The 14,320-nt window shown below is 48.1% G+C and overlaps 1 protein-coding gene across 1 annotated transcript in view; it reads right to left on the reverse strand.

Annotated features, from left to right (window-relative positions):
• The window catches only part of TDRP (testis development related protein), a 40,433-nt gene extending 26,923 nt beyond the window's left edge, over positions 1-13,510 (reverse strand). Inside the window, exon 1 of the mRNA XM_038573949.1 lies at positions 13,300-13,510. Within this exon, the coding sequence (XP_038429877.1) occupies positions 13,300-13,407 (108 nt within the window). The 5' untranslated portion in view covers positions 13,408-13,510. The remainder of the gene's footprint in view (positions 1-13,299) is intronic.
• Positions 13,511-14,320: the final 810 nt, after the last annotated feature.

The raw sequence follows: 14,320 nt of genomic DNA on the forward strand, positions 1-14,320 counted from the left end.
GCCCCCAAGGCCTCTCTGGATCCCACACACACTCCCATGACACACTAGGAGCGGGAAGGCCCCCAAGGCCTCTCTGGATCCCACACGTACTCTCCCATGATACACCAGGGGTGGGAGGCCCCCCAAGGCTGCTCTGGATCCCACACGCACTCTCCCATGACACACCAGGGGCGGGAGGCCCCCCAAGGCTGCTCTGGATCCCACATACATGCCCATGACACACCAGGAGCAGGAGGGCTCCAGTGCTTCTGTAGATCACATACAACTAGGACACTGGGGAGCTAGAGGTTGCCAAAATCATTGTTGCTCTAGATCAACCTTCTCTGTCCCAATCCTGAGATCAAGTTGCCTCTGACAAATGTGTTGACTCCAGGAAAACAGTACGTTAGCCCAAATGTGTGGACATATGAAGAATCCCACTTAGCTACAAAGCCACACCATGATTGATGGAATATATCAGTAAAATGGACCCTTAAGCCCTTTCTCCTCCCCTCCCCAATCAACTCCGTTCCTTATTCAGCACTCTCCTTGGAGCACCAAGGGTAGGGCGACTGGTAGGCCCCAAAGAGCAGGGGAAGCGTGTTACCTGAGAGCACAGGCTCAGGGAGCCAGACATCGTGGCCCCGCAGCCTGCTCCCACCCTCCCCTTTGTAGCTGACACCAGGGGGCAGGACGGAGTTCATTCCTAAGGGGGAAGAGTGACCTGAAAATGAAGTTTGTCGTTTTGTAAAATGAATGGACTGAAACTTGATGGAATTTACCCAGAAACAAAAATCTAGAAAAGGGAGAAGTTTACAATTCAGAATTTATTATGCTTTAGCTAATAGGTCTGAGTAAAGACACCATCAATCCTGGGAATGCAGGTCAGGCTTCAGGGCCAAAATTAGCCGCTTGGAAGCATGGTGGGACCTGTCCTCAGCCTGAAGTTCAGGAACCCAAGGGCAGTGACCTCTGACCAGTGACAGCACTGCTCCCTCCCCAATTCATCTTCACTCTAAGCATTTTCTCTGACATACACTTTCTAGGGTTTTTAAATACTCACTAACCAATCCCTGGGACAGTAAAACAAAACAAAACAAAACAAAAACTGTATCTGTAATACTATGAAATCTCTCTCTGAATTGAACTACTAGTGTCACTATTATCAAGGCAGCATATATATTAGCATGTTTAAAGTAAGTGACATGCTAGCCAGCATAGCCCAGGGAAGTCAGAAGGAACATGTAACAGCCCTCTAGCATTATTTACTCAGTATTATTCTCTAAGTTCTAATCAGTATAAGGCATAAAGCAGAAATGTGTTAAAACTACTGGAAACAGAATTACAATTATTATTATTGAGACTATATAATGAAAAAATGGAAAAGCATCAAGTGAAGAACCATTAGACCTAAGGAAATGGCTAAATAGAAAAAGTAGCTTTATTACAATTAAAGACAACAGGGAAAAAGCCATTCAAAAAAACATTAAAAAATATTTTTAAAAAGTTGCATATACTCTTAACCAATTATATTAAAAAGAAGACTTGAGTAAATGATGATGATAAAATCACCTTTGGAAATGGCAGATGACAGTGAAAAACATTATTTCTTCCTACACTACTCTGCCGGCCTGGTAGGGTGACTTCGCGGTGGGATGGAGGACGAGATCTGTGGTGGCCCCAGAAGACCCAGATCCAGGCCACTGCGCTCCCCCAGGTCTCCTGAGACACAGTCAGCTACTGCCAACACCAGCACCGCGCCATGGCCCCCAGGAGGGCAGGACACAAGAACAGAGATAAAATTCAGGAGAAGGAGAGGAAAATCCACAGACTGAAAGAAAATACTCACAAAAGACATACCTGACAAAGGACTATTGTCCAAAACATACAAAGAACTCTTAAAAGTCAATAAGAAAAAATTGAAAACCCAATTTAAAAATGGGCAAAAGACTTGAACAAACATCTCATCAAAGAAGATATACAGAGCAAAACTAAAAAGGTAAATTCCTATTTCTCATACAAAAACAAGACCGGTTCCCACTTCCGTGTGCGAACAGAAGTAATAAAGAAGGCAGCGCTAACTGGCATCCAGTCTTAGCGGGGCTGGTGTGCTCATCAACAGTAGAGGACACACGGCACATTTATTTCAATGAAAATATTACACACTAACTATGGATCTACAGACGGTGAATAAGCATAAGATGGCCAATATCGTATGTCGGGATGCCTGGGAGGCTCAGCAGTTGGGTGCCTGCCTTCGGCTCTGGTTGTGATCCTGGGATCCGGGATGGAGTCCCACATCGGGCTCCCTGTGAGGAGCCTGCTTTTCCCTCTGCCTGTATCTCTGCCTCTCTCTCAGTCTGTGTCTCTCATGAATAAATAAATAAATAAATAAAAATATCATATGTCATCAGGGAACTGCAAATTACAATGACATACCACTGTACAACAGTTAGACCCGTCAAAACGGAGAACATTTCCTAACACCAAGCGCAGGTGGAGATGTGCACCAACAGCTCTCGCTCACTGCTGGTGGGAATGCAGAATGGTACAGTCGCTTTAGAAGACAGTGTAGCGGCTTCTTACAAAACTAAAGACTCTCACCCTACAATCCAGCAGCTGCACTCCTTAATATTTACCCAAACAAGTCAAAAACTTATCTCCACTCAAAAACCTGCACATGAGTGTTTATAACAGCTTCATTCATAATTTCTAAAACTTGGAAGCAAATCAAGATGCCCTTCAGTTGCTGAGCTGATAAATAAACTGTGGTCTATCCAGACACTAAAAAGAAAGGAGCCTTCAAGCCATGAAAAGATATGGAGGAGTGTCAATCTGACACTAAGTGAAAGAAATCAATCTGAAAAACGACACATGGCATGATTCCAACTAGACCGCATTCTGGAAAAGGTAACACTACAGAGGCAGTTGGATGAATGGTTCCCAGAGGCTAGGGATAGGAGAGAAACAGGCAGAGCATAGAGGGTTTAGGGCAGTGAGACTACTTTATATGGTACCACAGTGGTGGACAACATCATCACACACACATCCAAACCCACAGAGCGTGCACTGCCAGGAGTGACCCTGATGTAGATCGTGGGCTCTGGGTGATGACGACATGTCCACACAGGTTCATTGGATCAGTGGGGATGGTGATGGTGGGGAGGCTGGCAGGGTGCAGCCTGTTGGAAATGCCTGCACCTTCCCCTCAGTTCTGTTCTGAATCTAAAACTGCAATCCCCCCCCTTCCCATAAATAAAGCCTATTAAAAACAAAAAAGAATAGAAACCCGGCTCAATGACACACCAGTTAAAAAGTGAACAGGGAAGGACAGACATTTTCAAGTCTAATAATAGGTACCTCGGAGCCCCAGTTAGTAAACGCAGCACAGCACTGTAGGAAGAGGCCAAGAACACACAGAACTCCAGAGAACAGACCCCAACCTATAGTGATTTCAGTACACAATGAAGTGGCATCAAAAAGAGGATAAAAGAATAATTTTTTAATGGATTTAAAATAACTGGTAATCTATTTTGAGGGGGAAAAAAGTTAAATCCTTATTTATACAGTGGACAGCAAAATAAATACCACCCCGATGAAAGAGTTATTCCTTTTAAATGAAGCCATAAAGGAACTAAAAGAATTTGATCTCAGGGAAGGAAATGCCTTTCTAGGCATAAAAGCAAGAGGGGGAAAAACAAAGAGAAATACAGACATTTTATTATTTTTTAAATTTCTTAAATCATTTACCGATCTTGATAAAATGTCTAATTTGAAATTCATACATATTTATATCAAATACTGGGTGTGGCAGAGTAAAAAATATTTGGTCTTTGTCCTGGTTTCCTGGCACAAGCTTTTAAAACCCTTGGAATTTACAGCCTTTTGTATGCTAATGATATGGCTGGGGAGGGGGCTAGATAGGACTGGTCACCAGAAAACCAGCCACCATCCCCTCCCCTGACCGACAGGAGGGAAAGCCCTGGAAACTGGCCAGTGATTTAATCTATCATGCTTGGTAATGGAACCTCCATAAAACCTCCTAAATGACAGGGTCTGGGGAGCTTCCAGGTTGGTGATCATATCCACCTGCTAGGAAGATGGCATGCCCAGAGAGGGCACGGAAGCTCTGAACCCCTCTCCCTACACCTTGCCCACTCATCTCTTCCCCGTGGGTGTTTCTGAGTTTTATCCTTTATAATGAATAATAATGAATAAATACGTTTATTGATATAAATATAACGTACCTCTAACAAGACACATGTACCTGATGTTCACTGTGGCATTATTTACGATGGCCGAGATACGGAGGCAACCCAAGTCTACACTGATGAATGAATGAATGCGTAAGAAGATGTGATGTGGGTGTACTCGCATACACACAATGGAGTATCACTCAGCTATAAAAAAGGAATGAAATCTTGTCATTTCCAGCAACATGGATGGACCTACAGCATATTATGCTAAGTGAAATAAGTCAGAAAAAGACCATATGATTTTACTTCTATTTGGAATCTAAAAAAAAAAAAAAAAAAAAAGGAAAAAAAGAAAAAAGAATGAGCAAATAGAAACAGACTCATAGATACAGACAACAATCTGTCGGTTGCCATGGGACAAATGGGGAGGGAAGAAGAGGTATAAACTTCCAATTATAAAATATTAAGACAAGAGGGTGTGATGTACAGCACAGGGAATATAGTCAGTAACACCGTACAACTTGGTATGGTGACACAGGGTGGCCAGATTTAGAGCAGTGATCATGCCACAATATACAGAAATGCTGAATCAGTATGCTGTACACCTGAAACTAATATAATATTTTATATCAACTATACATCAATAAAATGAAAATAAAAATAAAGTAGAGATTAGCAAATAATGGTCTGCAGACTGACCCAGTTGTTTTTGTAAATAAAGTTTTATTGGAACACCCAAGCTCATTCATTTACATACACTCTATGGCTGTTTGTCAGCTACAACTGCAAAGCTGTAGTGACAGATGACAGAGACCATGTGGCCACAGAAAAACTTCAACTATTTATTCTCTGGCCCTTTACAGTAACAAGGTTTAGGATGCAGAATAGCTATTTGCCTCACTTCACAAGCTTGGTGACACAACTGAGACCCGGATCTGACAAGGACTTTGTCAACACGCCTTGCTATGTACTGCTTTTCCCTGGTTCCGGTGAATTTATCAATCAAATTACGAGTTCTGAAGTGGAGAGCCGGTCCCTGCAGAGTCCTGATCGTGCTATAAGTGATGAGCATTTCAGCGTGTCCGCCCTCACCACGTCACCCACTAGGCGCTTCAGTTGGCAGTCAGAGGTGTCATCCTACTGCTCCTAAAGCCACGTTGCCCTCGGACTTCCCTGTTGCTCTTAGAGGTGACATCTTGGTCCTGATCTCTCCAGTCACCCCTCAGGCCTCGACCTTCACCTCCCAAGGCACAGACTCCCGTGACGCACCTGGGCAAGCTCACTTCTTCCGGCCTGACTACTCCGGCTCTCCTTTCACATCCGGGCAGCCACACCAGAATCCAACCTGTTTTACCTGCATTTGCCTCTAGTCCCTCCTCCTTAGACAAGTATTCCCTGTACATCATAAATCTTTAATATTTACCTAAAAGGCAAAATCTGAACTCCTTAATGGGGATTTCCCAGATCTCCACCATACAAACTTCTCCTGCCAGTTCAACCGCATTTGCTGTGCCTTTCGCGATATCCTTCCTCAAGAGCCACTTTAAATTCTAGCTGTTCCTCCTCAAATAAGTAAAAAGAAAGTGGTGTACAAAGAAGAGGAGAGTCCACATGACAGCTCTTTTCTCACCATGGCCTACGCTTCTCACCTGCTAACTCACCAGAGGACGGCTTACCACCCACGGAGGACTTCTATGAACACTCAAGTGGTACAAAACTTAGGTACCACAAAAGCAAGCTGTGCTATATGCAGGGACAGGAGCCAGAGCAGCGTCACCACTGTTTCCCTAAGGCATTCATCACTGAAACCCTAAAGTGTTTCTTTATATAAAATATCGATATTTGGAAAATGAAAAAAAAAATGGCATCACAAGTTTATGGTAACCAAATAAGAGACACAGTGTAGTAAAAAACATACACTCTGAGCACGTGGCTGGCTCGGTAGAGTCGTGAGTTCCAGCCCCACTCTGGGTGTGGGGCCTACTTAGAAAAAAGTGTGTGTGTGTATATACTTATATATATATGTATAGTATATACATCTGTATACTATATATAGTATATATGTACACATACACACACACACCCTTCTACACATATATAAATACACCCCAGAGAAACCTGGGTTCAAATTTCTGTTTGTGACTACACAACTTTACACGAGGTTTTAGCCTCCCTGAATTCCCTGAATGTCAAATACTGTCAATTGTCATTGTTGGAGGTAGCGCTGTAGTAAAAGTGGCCTTGAGCACTGAATTACAACTCCTGAATCACTGTTCTTAGGAGAAAGATAGGGTCAGGTTTCTGTGCGCCTCTGGTCACATTTCCATCAATCAACTAACACATAACCTTGTTTGTGTGTGTTCTGTAAGCGGACACTTACTTCATGCGGACTGATTCATTAGCACTGAACTTGCACCTGAACAAAGCTTGTTTCATGAGTGTTTTCTCCGTAAGGCCCACGACAGCCTTCCCGCCCCAAGGAACACTGGGCAGCACTTCCACGCTCCGCTTGGGGGCCGTTCACAACGGCAAATTCACCAATACAAGGTACAAAACGACTGCAAACAGGCGCCAGCAAGGCTGCGGAGACGGGGCTTGTCGAGTGGTGTGCAAGCTGGGCTGAGACGGCGGGGCCAGGAGCAGGTGCACGGGTCACCATCTAGGCCAGGGCGGCTCACGTGAGGTTCCCCCTACAGGTGAGTAAGTCCCGAATCGGGGAGGCACAAGGACTGAGTGCGCCCCGTCACAGGGTTACCGTGGGGATTGGCAATAATGCACGTACAGTGCTCAGCACAGTACCCGGCACATGGCAGGAGCTGGCATTTATCCCCCAAACTGAGACAGTCACCTATTTCTAAAAACATCTCTATTAAGTATTCCACTTCCTGCATACCACAACAAGCACCCACAAGAGGATTCAAAATAGCTTCCAAACACTAGAAGCAATTACTCTCAGCCACTGAGGTTAGACAGTAAGGAATTCATCCAGAGTACCGTACTCCCACCTACAAGACTCGAAGCTAACCCAGTTTTCTTCCCTTACAGAACACGCATTAGCACCCTGGGACGTGAAAAGCCCACCTCCGTGTGTGCTTACCTTGCTTCTGCCCCGCCACCTGGGTCCTCCTGTCCTCAGCATCTGGATAAGCACAGGTGAGAAGACTTTCGGGGGTGAAAACTCAGGTTTCTGACTACCCACACCCCTAAGGCCACACTCGATGTGTGATGAAACGCAAGCAAAACAATCCGCCTGCCGCGGACAGATAGGAAATCAGCAAAGGCCACCAAGTTCTTGTGGCTGCCCCAAGTCTGGACCTGGATTCGTTCTTAAGTAACAGGTGAGAGCCCTCCTGACCTTCAGTCTTTGGTTTTTATTCCTAAAACTGGGGTTGATTAGCCCCTACAACCCACTTTAACCCCAAACCCAGATGTAAGGCAAAGGCCATGCTCCCCACTGGGTCTTTGTTCCCCGCGACTTAGCTGTGGGGTCCCCTATCTGAGGAAGGGCTGGGCGCAGGGAGATGCAGCCAACAGGCACTCTGCTCGGTCCCTCCCATCTCATCTCGTGCTGAAACCCACACAGCCCAATGCCACTGGGACACGGAGTGGGGGTTATTCAAGAATATTCTAAGTCATGCTACCTTAAACTCTAGTAAAAAACAGTGAAAGTAAAGCTTATCAATTAGGACTTTAAACTCTTAGAGAAGTAACAGTTTTCACCTAAATGCTTAACACTAGCATTTCTAGGTGAACATCATACACAGTAGTAGGCCAGGGCCCAGGGGGCCTGACACCAAGCCCAAATCATTTGTCCTCACATCACTCAATGTGCTAAGGGACAGGGCCTCGGCCTCAGGACCTGCCTGGCTAAGTACTGGGAGGCCCCAGGGGCCAGCAAGCACCAGAACCTGTTGGCCCTGTAGGCCAGGGTCCTCTGAATGTGGGCGAATTTGGGAGCTGTGCTGTCCACTCACAACCCTAGCTGCACAGGCTAGCACAACTGAGGAACTGCATTTCTAGTGATCTAAATGTCAATCTAAAAACACACTCAACTCAAAAAAATAAAATAAAATAAAATAAAAATATACTCAACTCAGTTACTGGAAAAGTTTTAAGTGTGTTTGGATAAGACAATCTATGTTTTTAACTGCAAATTTTATAACATCTAAATATTTATCAAGTATTTTTGATGAAATGCTAACATCCAAATTGAGACATGCTGATCAATGTAAAACATACACCGGATTTCAAAGACTTAGTATGGGAAAAAATATCTTATTCACAAAATTTTTTTAAAGATTTATTTATTTGAGAGAGCACACGTGTGAGAGAGTGAGCATGTAGGCAAGTGGGGGAGAACCAGAGGGAGAAAGCAGTCCTCAAGCAGATTCCCCACTGAGCACAGAGGGGGACTCGATCCCACGACCCTGAGATCACGCATGACCTGAGCCAAAATCAAGAGCCGGACGCTTCACCAACTGAGCCGCCCAGGTGCCCCACACAAATTTTTATATTGCTTACATATTAATATAATTAATACTTTGGTTTAGAAAACTGCACTGAAACTAATTTCACCTTTAAAAAATTTTTTAATGCATCTACTAGAAAATTTTTGTTTTTTTTGTTGTTGTTAGGTAGCACCAAAGTAAGAGTATCCTCAAACTCTGTGATGAGTTAACTGAATCGAAGGGGGAGGACTGATTTACCTTTCCCCAGCTCTGACTCCTCTTCCCCTTCCCTGAGATAACTAGCTTCACTTCTAGAAATTTACCCTCAGACAAGTGAAGTGACTTTCGTTCCATGTCATAACAGAAACGGATTAGAAGTAAACCTCCTAAAGGTCATCAACAGGGGATTACTCCCTAAGAAGTCAATCTACCCACACAAGCATATACCACATACACAAGAAAGAAGCTCTTCATAGATCAGTATGATTGCAAGTGTTTAACGGTTGGTAAAGCCCACGTTCTGTACTAAAAGCTCACCTCTTCCCAATACACCTTCCATCCCCCACAGCACGTATCTTTTGAACAAGGGGTTCAGAGAACTCGCAACTACCTAGGTTATTTTCTTCCCAAACTCCATCACAGCAAGCTTCAAAGAGCCTTCCTACCATCACAAGAGATGACTTTAGTGTCAATGAAACTAAGATTTGCCAGCCCTTAGTTCTTCCTATCTCCAAAGCAGGTTAAAAAACAGCTAGAATGTTCTCTGATTTAGGGGCAGGAAGAGGGGGAATACCTTCATGTAGAATATTTGTGAACCTCTTCAAAAATTTTTGTTTAAAGATTTTATTTATTTCTATGAGAGAGAGAGCATGAGCAGCAGGGAGGGGCAGAGGGAAAAGCAGACTCTGCACTGAGCAGGGAGCCTGACATGGGGCGCCATCCCAGGACCCGGGATCATGACCTGAGTAGAAGGCAGACGCTTTACTGACTGAGCATCCCCTGGTGCATCCCCTCCTAAAATTATTAACATGAAAATATTGCAAACATTCTCTGAGGTTTGTTTTTAAAGGCAATAATATTAATTTAGGGGCATCTGACTGGCTCAGTCTGTGCAGCGTGTGACTCTTGATCTCAGGGTTGTGAGTTCAAGCCCCACGCTGGGTATAGAGATGACTTAAAAATAAAATCTTCATTTTTTAAAAAATAAAATCTTTAAAATAAAATACAGGCATTCATTTAAAGCTAGCTAAGGCCCTTTACAGTCCAGCTCAAGGTAGCTAAAGAACCATATCAACAGCCTTTAGGGGAGCCTCTCTGAACCTCCCTCTCTGCTACGCATCAAACTGACAGGTAGATGTTTTTAAAAAGGCTCAGCAACCTCAATATCCATCAGAAGAGACCCCATTAAATTCTGACATTTCATATTATGCAGCCTTAAAATTGAAATTCTTTTCGGCCACAGTACTGAGAAAGTGGTCCAGTAATACACATATTATTGAGGGGACAATTTAGGATGCAGAGAAGCTTGTAGTCAGAGAGCAGATGTATGATTTTGAACATACGTTTACGTATGTGCATAAATATTTCTCACGGGTCGCTATACAACACAGCAACAAGACTTCCTACCGGAAAGTGGGAAGAATTTAAAGCTAACATTTAAAAAAAATAAAAAATAATAAATAAATAAGTAAATAAAGCTAACATTTAACATCCGAAAATCTACTACTATGTGCAGAACATGTTTTTTAAATAAACATGAGACTCATGAAAACTTGCCTCTTAAACTACTGCCGTGACTGATTCACTTTACAAACCTTATTGTTAGATTTTAATACAATCAAGTGCCTGTTCATGACAACAGGGACCAACAGCAGAGGAGCAGCTGCGGTTGTCCTCGGTGTTACAACTACCGTGGTAACAGCTCAGTGCTACCTATATCCCAGAACCGACCTTGCACACCTCACATCTCAAACTTATTCAAACTTAGCATTAAGCTACTTTTTTCTTTTTAAACAAAACACAGATTATAGCCATGTGACCGGATTTCCAGGGAAACAGACCGGCAGACAGGAATGCCAACCGAATGGGGTCCTAGAGCAGGGCAGCACCACCCCCACCCCCCCACCCCCAGCCGCTGACTTTCTGGAGACAAAGCTAATGAGTCTGCTGGCCTGAACAGATCCACCAATCCCTCCCCACTGTTAACTCCCACTTCTTTTAACTTTAAAATAAAATTTTGTAGGCAGAAGTTTTACAGTAGACTTGTCATGAATTTTAAAATTTAACTCTAAGAAGAACTGGCTTTGGGATAAGAAGGAACCCTCCTGCAGGATTTTTTTTTTTCACTCCTGCAGGATTAACTCAATGTGGAGTATGACTAACCCATCACAGTTACTACAGCAAAGCGTTTCCACACTAAGCCACACACACCCTTAACAAAGTAACCCAAAAAGCACAGCCCATCTCACTCCCAGAAGAAAACACAGGACAAAACCCCAATGGCTCTGGGCACAGCCATGACTTCTGAGATACTACACAAAAAACACAATCCATGAAAAAAACAAAAAACAAAAAACAACTGACAACCTGGACTACATTTAAATCAAAAACTTCCAAAATGCAGTAATAAAATTAAACTTTTTAAACTTCTGCTATGTGAAAGACACTGGCAGGAGAAGAAGTCAGACCACGGACTAGGAGAAAATATTTCAGAGACATCTCTGATAAAGGACTGTTGCCCCACATGCCGCACCGTCAGGGAAAGAGAAGCCACCAGACCCCACTGTGTGCCCATCAGAGGCCCCATCCAGGGCGCTGAGCACAGTGAGTGCTGGCGAGGCCAAGGAGGGACTGGCAGAGACTCGCACTCACCTCTGGCTGGACACAGACAGTGGCAGTTTCTCACAAAACTCAACCACTTCTTACCCTGGGGACAGCGGTCCCTCTTGGGCGTTTAACCGAGTTGAAACCTGATGTCCACACAAATACCTGCACGAAGGTATTTACAGCAAGCAGCCTCATTCCTAAGGGCCCAAACCTGGAAATGACCACGACACCCTTCTGCAGGGGGTGGATATGTGGTACTATCAGACAACGAAATGTCAGGGCTAAAAAGAAGAGCTCTCAAGCCAAGAAGAGACAGAGGAACTGCGAACACATATTGCTAAACAAGAGAAGCCAGTCTGAGAAGGCCATCCTGTAGGATTCTAACTCTATGACCTTCCGGAAGAGATGACACCATGGACACAAGGTAGAGGATGAGTCAGGAGAACAAGGAGGTTTTTAGGGTAGTGAAATTATCCTGTGGGGTACTCTGATGGTGGATGTATCTCATATTACATTGTCAAAATCCATGGGAAGAACCACTCCAAGAGTAAACGCCAGTGTGCATCAGGTGGACTCCCGGATGATGGCAGGCCACGGACTACAACAAACAGGAGGTTGACAGTGGCCGGGGGCTGTGGATGTGCAGGGACACGGAGTGTGGGGGAGCTCTGTCTTTTCCATTCAACTTTGCGGGGTACCTAAAGAATGAAGTCTATTAAAATAGGAAAAAAAATACACTGTGAGCTAAGTAAGATGACAATCCTGTAAGAAGAAAGAAAATGGGGTTTTAGGACTCATTAAGAGACATGGAAGCAGAACACAGCAAGGATTGAGTTACATTTTGAGAGTTCCTCCAGAAACAACACTTCTGGTCTTTGACCGGTAACAATGATGTAGGTGCTAAATAATCCCACTGGCGCAAACAACACAGAAGTCCCCAACGGTAGGCTCAAGAGCTGCCGATGGGGATGGGGATGGGGATGGGGCAGTCCGCAGGTTTCGGGGTTACAGAAGTTATAGGCAGGATGTGCGCTGACACCGTCCCCGAGTCCCCGAGGCCCCGGGACAGGCCGGTGGGACGCAGCCCCGGTTCAGGGTTAGCCAGGGCCGCCTCCGGGATGGACTCCCGCAGGCTGCAAGGTGGGGACCCAACGACCTCCGCACAAAAGATAACCGGTCATCACTCACTGCCTAAAAGTCTGCGCAGCGGCAGGGCTTTCCAAACATTTAACAACAACAAAAAAGAAATTTTATGACCCACGTCATTTAAAAAAAAAAAAAAAAAAAGGAGCTGAGTTTTGACCTAAATTTCATAGGGCGAGAAAAAGAACCCTGCACTGGACAGGGGGAGGGGTGCACATATGCGCCGCACGCAGGCTCCACCTGGGATCCTTTTTAATTAAAAAATTCTGAGCATTCCAAGCATATCTCCCAGCTCTTCCCCTTCTCCGTACGAAGGACACCTGCCTTCTTCCTGCAGACAAAGGTTTAAGGACAGGAAATACTCATGCCAACAAGCCTGCGGTCTGCGAGCGCTCGCTCAGGTCGCGGGCAGGCCCTCGGCGCCCCCCCCAGCTCCCCGGCGCCCCCCAGCCCCGGCGGGCAGGTCCACTCGGGCAGGAAGGCCAGCCGGCCAGCATGCGAGGCGCTGCCCCGGGCTCCCGAGCTGGGGGGTCGCCGAGGACGTGGGCTCAGCGCCCGGGAACTTGGAGGGTCCGCGCGGACCCCAGCGGCGCGGCCCGGGCCCCACCTGCGCAGCGCCACCTGTGCGTGCCCGTCCGGGAGCGCCGCCCCGGCCCCCTCCCCTCCCCCTCCCCCTCCCCCGCCCGGCCCGGCCCGGCCTCCCCTACCTGCGCGGCCGCGGCGGCGGCGGCGGCGGGCGGCCCCCCCCCCTGCAGGCCGTCCTCCTCCTCGGGGGGCTCGTCCAAGAGCACCCGGCTCCGGCTCAGCTTCCACATGCTCCGGGGCGGCTCCGGGGTCCGTGCGTCCAGGCGCGCCCCTCCTCGGCCGGCCCGCAGCGCGCGGACGCTCAGGGCTGCGGCTCCTGCGGGACCGGGACGCGGCCAGTGGGGCAGGGCGGGGCGGGGCCGGGGGGGCGGGGGCGGGGGCGGGGGCGGGGGCAGGCCCACCCCGCCCGGCCTCCCCAAGCCCCGCAGCCGCACCCCGCCCCGCGCCCCCGGACAGCCCCCGACCCAGGGCGGCCGCCCCCTCCCCGCCCGGGACCCCGACCCGGCCCGACCCGCCCCGCCCCCGGGCCCGCGCTCCCCCCCACCCCGGCCCCGCCGCGGCCCCGCCCCCTCCCGAGACCCCGCCCCTCCCGGCCGCCGCCCCCCAGGGGCTCACCCCGGCCCCCCCTGCGGCGACCCGGTCACCCCGAACTGCCCCCCGCCCCTCACCTTCATTGCCCCCATCCCGGCCCCCAACCCCCGGCCACCGCTCACCCTCGGCCACCGCCTCCCGGGCTGACCCCCTGCAAGCGGACCCTCTCCCCCCGGGACTCCCCACCCCGCACCGCCCCCTCCCTCGCTCCCCCTCACACCTGGGACCCCCTCCCCCTGGAGCCCTCCGCACCCCGAGGTGACCCCTTACCCCAGGACCCCCGCGCCGGGCCGCCCCTCCTCCCGGGGCCCCGCCTCACCCCGGACCCGCCCTAGGACCCGGGCCGACCCCTCACCCCGGGCGCGGGGCGCGGCCAGGTCGGCTGGCGGCGGCGCGGGGGCGGAGCCGGGGTGGCCAGGCTGCGGTCGCCATGGCAACGGCCGCCGGACGCGGGGCGGGCGCAGTGCGCATGCCCACTGCCCTCTGCCCGCCGGGCTCCCGCCCCGAGAGGGAAGGCGGCGCGCGGGCTGCTGCGACCCCTGCGGGAGGCCT

Source organism: Canis lupus, chromosome 25 (genome assembly GCF_011100685.1).
Source record: "Canis lupus familiaris isolate Mischka breed German Shepherd chromosome 25, alternate assembly UU_Cfam_GSD_1.0, whole genome shotgun sequence".
Classification (NCBI taxonomy): domain Eukaryota; kingdom Metazoa; phylum Chordata; class Mammalia; order Carnivora; family Canidae; genus Canis; species Canis lupus.